The sequence below is a fragment of the Arachis hypogaea genome, chromosome 1 (assembly GCF_003086295.3).
Source record: "Arachis hypogaea cultivar Tifrunner chromosome 1, arahy.Tifrunner.gnm2.J5K5, whole genome shotgun sequence".
NCBI lineage: Eukaryota > Viridiplantae > Streptophyta > Magnoliopsida > Fabales > Fabaceae > Arachis > Arachis hypogaea.
Window position 1 is genome coordinate 7900471 of NC_092036.1, and position 5162 is coordinate 7905632.

Here is a 5162-nt window from a genome sequence, read left to right on the forward strand (position 1 = left end):
ATTTATAGGTGAAGATGAAAAGATGATGTAATTTGAGCTATAATTTATTCGTGTCCTCAATTCATTTTAGTGATATGTAATTATATGATTTGTTATGACATAGTTTTATATTTTTAACTAAAATTTTAGAGTTTGGTATTTATTATTTTTAAAAGAAATAATTTAAATATAAGACAAAAAAAATCTATATAAAATTTACACAAATTCAAAAAAGTGATTCGTGTAAAAATATAATTATTTGTGTACTTTTGCATATCAATTTAAATATTTAAATAATAAATTTTATAATATGATATTAGAATTTGTATAATTAAAAAATTTAAAATTTATTTTTTATTAACTTTAAAAAAATATTTTTAGTATAAGACAAATAAAAAAATAATACTTATATAAAATTGAATAAACTCAAAAAGAAGTTCTGGCCATGAAAAAATAAAAAATTTTCTTGATGATTATCCAAAAGAAAAAAGATGCATTGATAAAGAGTTAGAGACAGATATTTACCATCTGATCTCCGTTTTTAGAAAGAATTATTCTTATATCTTATTGAGACTATATAAAATAATAATGTATCTAAATTAACTGGGTCCATATATAAATAATGAACAATTTAAATATTTTGAGTAAAATTATTACAATTCACTTTTTGTTATAAGTCAATGTGGCCAAACTTACTGTTTTTGCCATGAAATTATTTTTTTCAAACGTTTAAGGTGATAGGAGGAGGTATATAAATGGTTATATATTTATATTTTTAATATGCTCTTTTAAGTAAGAATGTTTAAAGATTTGTTTAAATTTTTCTACATTTTTCAGTTATAGAAGCTCTGATAATGTAGAGGAGTGCTAAGAGGTTAACAGATTTTATGATTTATAGTCATCAATTAGTCATTATTAGTTTTTTTAATGGTATAAGATTATATCTAATGGTGTGAAATTACTTACTTTTCTTTTACTGGTTAAATGCTAATCAAATTTTAATAAAAGTGCTCGTCGCTAAACTTTCTGGATAACATATTATAAAATTACTTATCTCAAAAATTTAAACCAATAGGAAGACATACATAAATACTTATATATATCTCTCTAATAAATTCTTTATTTTAAATAGTTATTTTTAACTCAATGACATTGTGTGTGAGTGAATAATAATTATCTCTACTTATTATTCATGCTTGAATTTCAGTTACAAAGTATTATATATTATTTGATTCAAGTGTATGTTTCTTCTTCTCAAATAAAGATTTAGGTTATTTGAGGCTTTATACATATATCAAACCGAACCAATCTAATTTAAGCTAAATGATTGAAGGTGAACTTCAAATACAGTATTTAATATATAATAACAAAAGAAAAAAAAAAGAAAAAGAAAAAGAAATCAAAGCATACTCTACGTGCGTTACTTTATATCCATTACATTTTTGTGTTCACTATTTTTTTTCCCTTAACAAAAAAATACATATTGTCTCTTTGGGACCAACCTGGCCATTTTTTTCTATAAATAATAAATATACATATTCATCAAGTTAATAATACACACATACACCTTAGCTCTGTTCTATGTCCCTTTCACACAATCACACAGGATTTATGGGATTGTCCCCTAGGTTTCTTGCCTTTTTTGGTGTTTTTTTCGTACAATTTTTCACTTACCTTATTAATTATATTATTGTTGTATTCAAAAACCCTATTAATCTCTCACTTACAATCCAAAATGCAAAAAAAAAAAAAAACACACATCTTCCTTAAGTCCCAAACTATATGTATAATAATGACAATGATTATACTCATGATAAAAAAAGTTAACACTCAAAAACTATAATTTTTTTTTTTACCTTTTTTGAGGGTTTTTTTTTTTAAATCAATGTGCCAATATTTTTTGAGTTTATTATAAAATATCACTTTTTCCAATTATCATCAATTATTTTTTTGGCGTCTATAAATAGATTACAAGGTTCCCAAATCTTACTCATGAAAAAGCAATCAACAACTCTTCTCTTCTTATCCAACAAACCATAATAATTAAGCTATGGCTTACACTCTTACCCACTCCTTATCCCATGTCTTAGCCTCATTGGCATCCTTAATTATTATGATTTCTAGCTTTACAATTCTCAAATTCCTAAGCCCTTTCTTTATTAAGAATAAAAAATCACATAAAATACCCAAATTACCCCCAGGTCCCAAACCATGGCCTATAGTAGGTCTTCTTCCTGAAATGCTAACAAACAAACCGGTTTTCCGGTGGATTCACAAAGTCATGGAAGAAATGAACACCGAAATTGCATGTTTCCGCATAGGAAATGTCCATGTTATCCCTGTAACATGTCCTAAACTTGCTTGTGAATTCCTAAGAAAATATGATGCTGATTTTGCTACAAGGCCATTAAGCATGGCGACTGAAACCGCCACAAATGGTTACTTGACAACAGCACTTACACCCTTTGGAGAGCAATGGAGGAAAATGAAGAAAATAGTGGCCAATGATTTGTTGTCCGCACAAAAACATCAATGGCTTCAAGACAAAAGGGACCAAGAATCCAACAACCTTGTCTTTCAACTTTACAATAAGTGCATAAACAACAACAACGATAACAATAATAACAATAATGTTAACAAGGACAATTGTTTTGGTCTTGTTAATGTTAGAAGTGTTGCAAGACACTATTGTTCCAATGTCGCAAAGAGGCTAATCTTCAACATAAGGCACTTTGGTGAGGGTGGCATTGATGGTGGGCCATCTTTTGAGGATGAGGAGCATCTTATTAGTGGCACTTTTAAATTGCTTAAGTACATTAATGCATTTTGTGTCACCGATTACATGCCATGCTTGAAGGGATTATATGATTTTGATGGGCATGAGAGTGAGATTAAGGAGGCTATGAGGATTATGAACAAGTCTCATGATCCAATCATTGAAGAGAGAATCAAGCAATGGAATGATGGGTTGCGGAATGAACAAGAGGACTTTCTTGATGTTTTGATCAATTTGAAAGATTCCAATAATGCACCATTGTTGACACCCATGGAGATCAAGTCACAAATTATAGTATATTCTTTAATTTATGCTTCTACTAACTTCTCCTTTTATTACCTTAGCTTTGTGCTAATAATAGTTTTTCTCTTCTCTCTCTTAGTAAACACAACGAAATATTTTTCCAATTTAAATGATGATTAAATTATTTATTTCAAAACCCCAGTTAGTATTAATTATTATTATTATTATTATTATTATTATTATTATTATTATAAAATAATTGCGGTCAAAATAAGATGAAACGTCAATTCTCTACAAGAAAAATGGAAGATTGTGACGGTATGATTTAGTAGTGGTTTAAAATCGTCACAAAATGGATTAGTGGTAGTTTAAAAATTAAAATTGCAACAGTTTTAAATTGATTTTTAAATGAATTTTTTTTAAAAGAATTATGGCGGTTTAAAACTTGTACAATTTTCTACACGAGATTTAAGTTGAAGTTAATAAACTATAATAGTCTATATCATTTTTATTTACTATAATCTATTTTCTTTATATTATAATTAATTAAACTTGATATATATATATACTTGTATAAAAGAACATGATATAAACAATATTAAACTTGTAGGTAATTTCAAAATACTAACATGTGTCCTAACACTATATATATTTTAAGAGCACTATAAAAAAATAGTTTACTAAATAAATTATTGAATTTTTTTATATTTTTAATATATTAAATACATAAATTAAAAGAAATCTGATATATATTTTATAAAATTCAATTTTTATATTTTTGTATTTTTTTCTATGCTAATTTATTTTTATGTATCAAACCTGTTGTAGGAATTGATGATGGCAGCCATTGATAATCCATCAAATGCAGTTGAATGGGCACTTGCAGAAATGATAAACCAACCTGAATTGCTTCAAAAAGCAATTGAAGAATTGGACAGAGTTATTGGAAGAGACAGAATGGTAGAAGAATTAGATATCCCTAAACTAAACTATATAAAAGCTTGTGCAAGAGAAGCTTTTCGCCTTCATCCAATTGTACCTTTCAATGTTCCTCATGTCTCAATAAAGAACACAATTATTGGCAATTACCTAATCCCAAAGGGTAGCCATATCCTACTAAGTAGACAAGGTCTTGGGAGAAACCCTAAGGTTTGGAAAGAACCACATAAGTTCAAACCTGAACGACACATCAAGAGTGATGGTGATGATGTCGTTTTGGCTGAGCCAAATTTGAGGTTCATGTCGTTTAGTACCGGAAGACGTGGTTGCCCTGGAGTGATGCTTGGAACCACCATGACTGTGATGTTATTTGCAAGATTGCTTCATGGCTTCCATTGGAGTGCACCTCCCAATGTGTCAAGCATCAACCTTGCTGAGTGTAATGATAATTTGCTTCTTGCTAAGCCACTTGTTGCAATGGCTAAACCCAGATTAGCTCTTGAGTTGTACCAATTGATTTAGGGTGTGTTTAGCAAACTCGTTTGAAGAGAAAAAACACATTTAAATTTATTGAAAGTTTTAATTTTTTGTTTGGCTAACTTTTGATTTGGCAAACGCAGAAGTGATTTTAATGTCAAACTCAAGTTTGCCAACAATTTTTAACTTCTGCGTTTTACTAACGGACTTTTAACCATTTACACTAAACATCTATTTTTTTTAACCAATTTTATCCTTCAGACATGTTATTATCTTATTTATGAAATTCTTATTATTTTTCTTTATATGAACTCTTTTTTTATTATTTATTATTATATTTGACATTATACGCTTTGATTTTGTTCACAATAAACTATTATTGTTTATTAGAATAACATATGCTTTTAGTTTTATGCTTTATCTAGACTAGATTTTTTTTAGTATACATATGATTTTATTGTGGTTCGAAAATAGTAAAATTTTATCGAATTTAATATTTTTTATTTTTTTATTTTTTTCTTTCTGCGTTTCTTTTTCTTTTTTTTTATATTCTATTATTTATAAAAAAAGTTTTCTATGTTTTTATCCAACATTTCTAAGTTAGTTATAACAATTTTATGCGTCTGGTTTAATAAATTACTAAATTTTTTAAAATTTGGATAAAAAACATATTTTGCTACGTTGTCAATTTCCTATGAAATTAGGAGTTTTTAATTAAATTAACTAAATCCTTGTAGAAATTAAACCA

The 5162-nt window shown here is 27.3% G+C and overlaps 1 protein-coding gene across 1 annotated transcript; it reads left to right on the top strand.

Moving 5' to 3' along the window:
• Window positions 1-1951: 1951 nt before the first annotated feature.
• On the top strand, window positions 1952-4536 carry LOC112794111 (isoleucine N-monooxygenase 1). Its single transcript, XM_025836266.2, has 2 exons — window positions 1952-3049; window positions 3827-4536. The coding sequence occupies exons 1-2, from the start codon at window positions 2030-2032 to the stop codon at window positions 4457-4459; spliced, it is 1653 nt and encodes a 550-aa protein (XP_025692051.1). The 5' UTR covers window positions 1952-2029; the 3' UTR covers window positions 4460-4536.
• The last annotated feature ends 626 nt before the right edge of the window (window positions 4537-5162 follow it).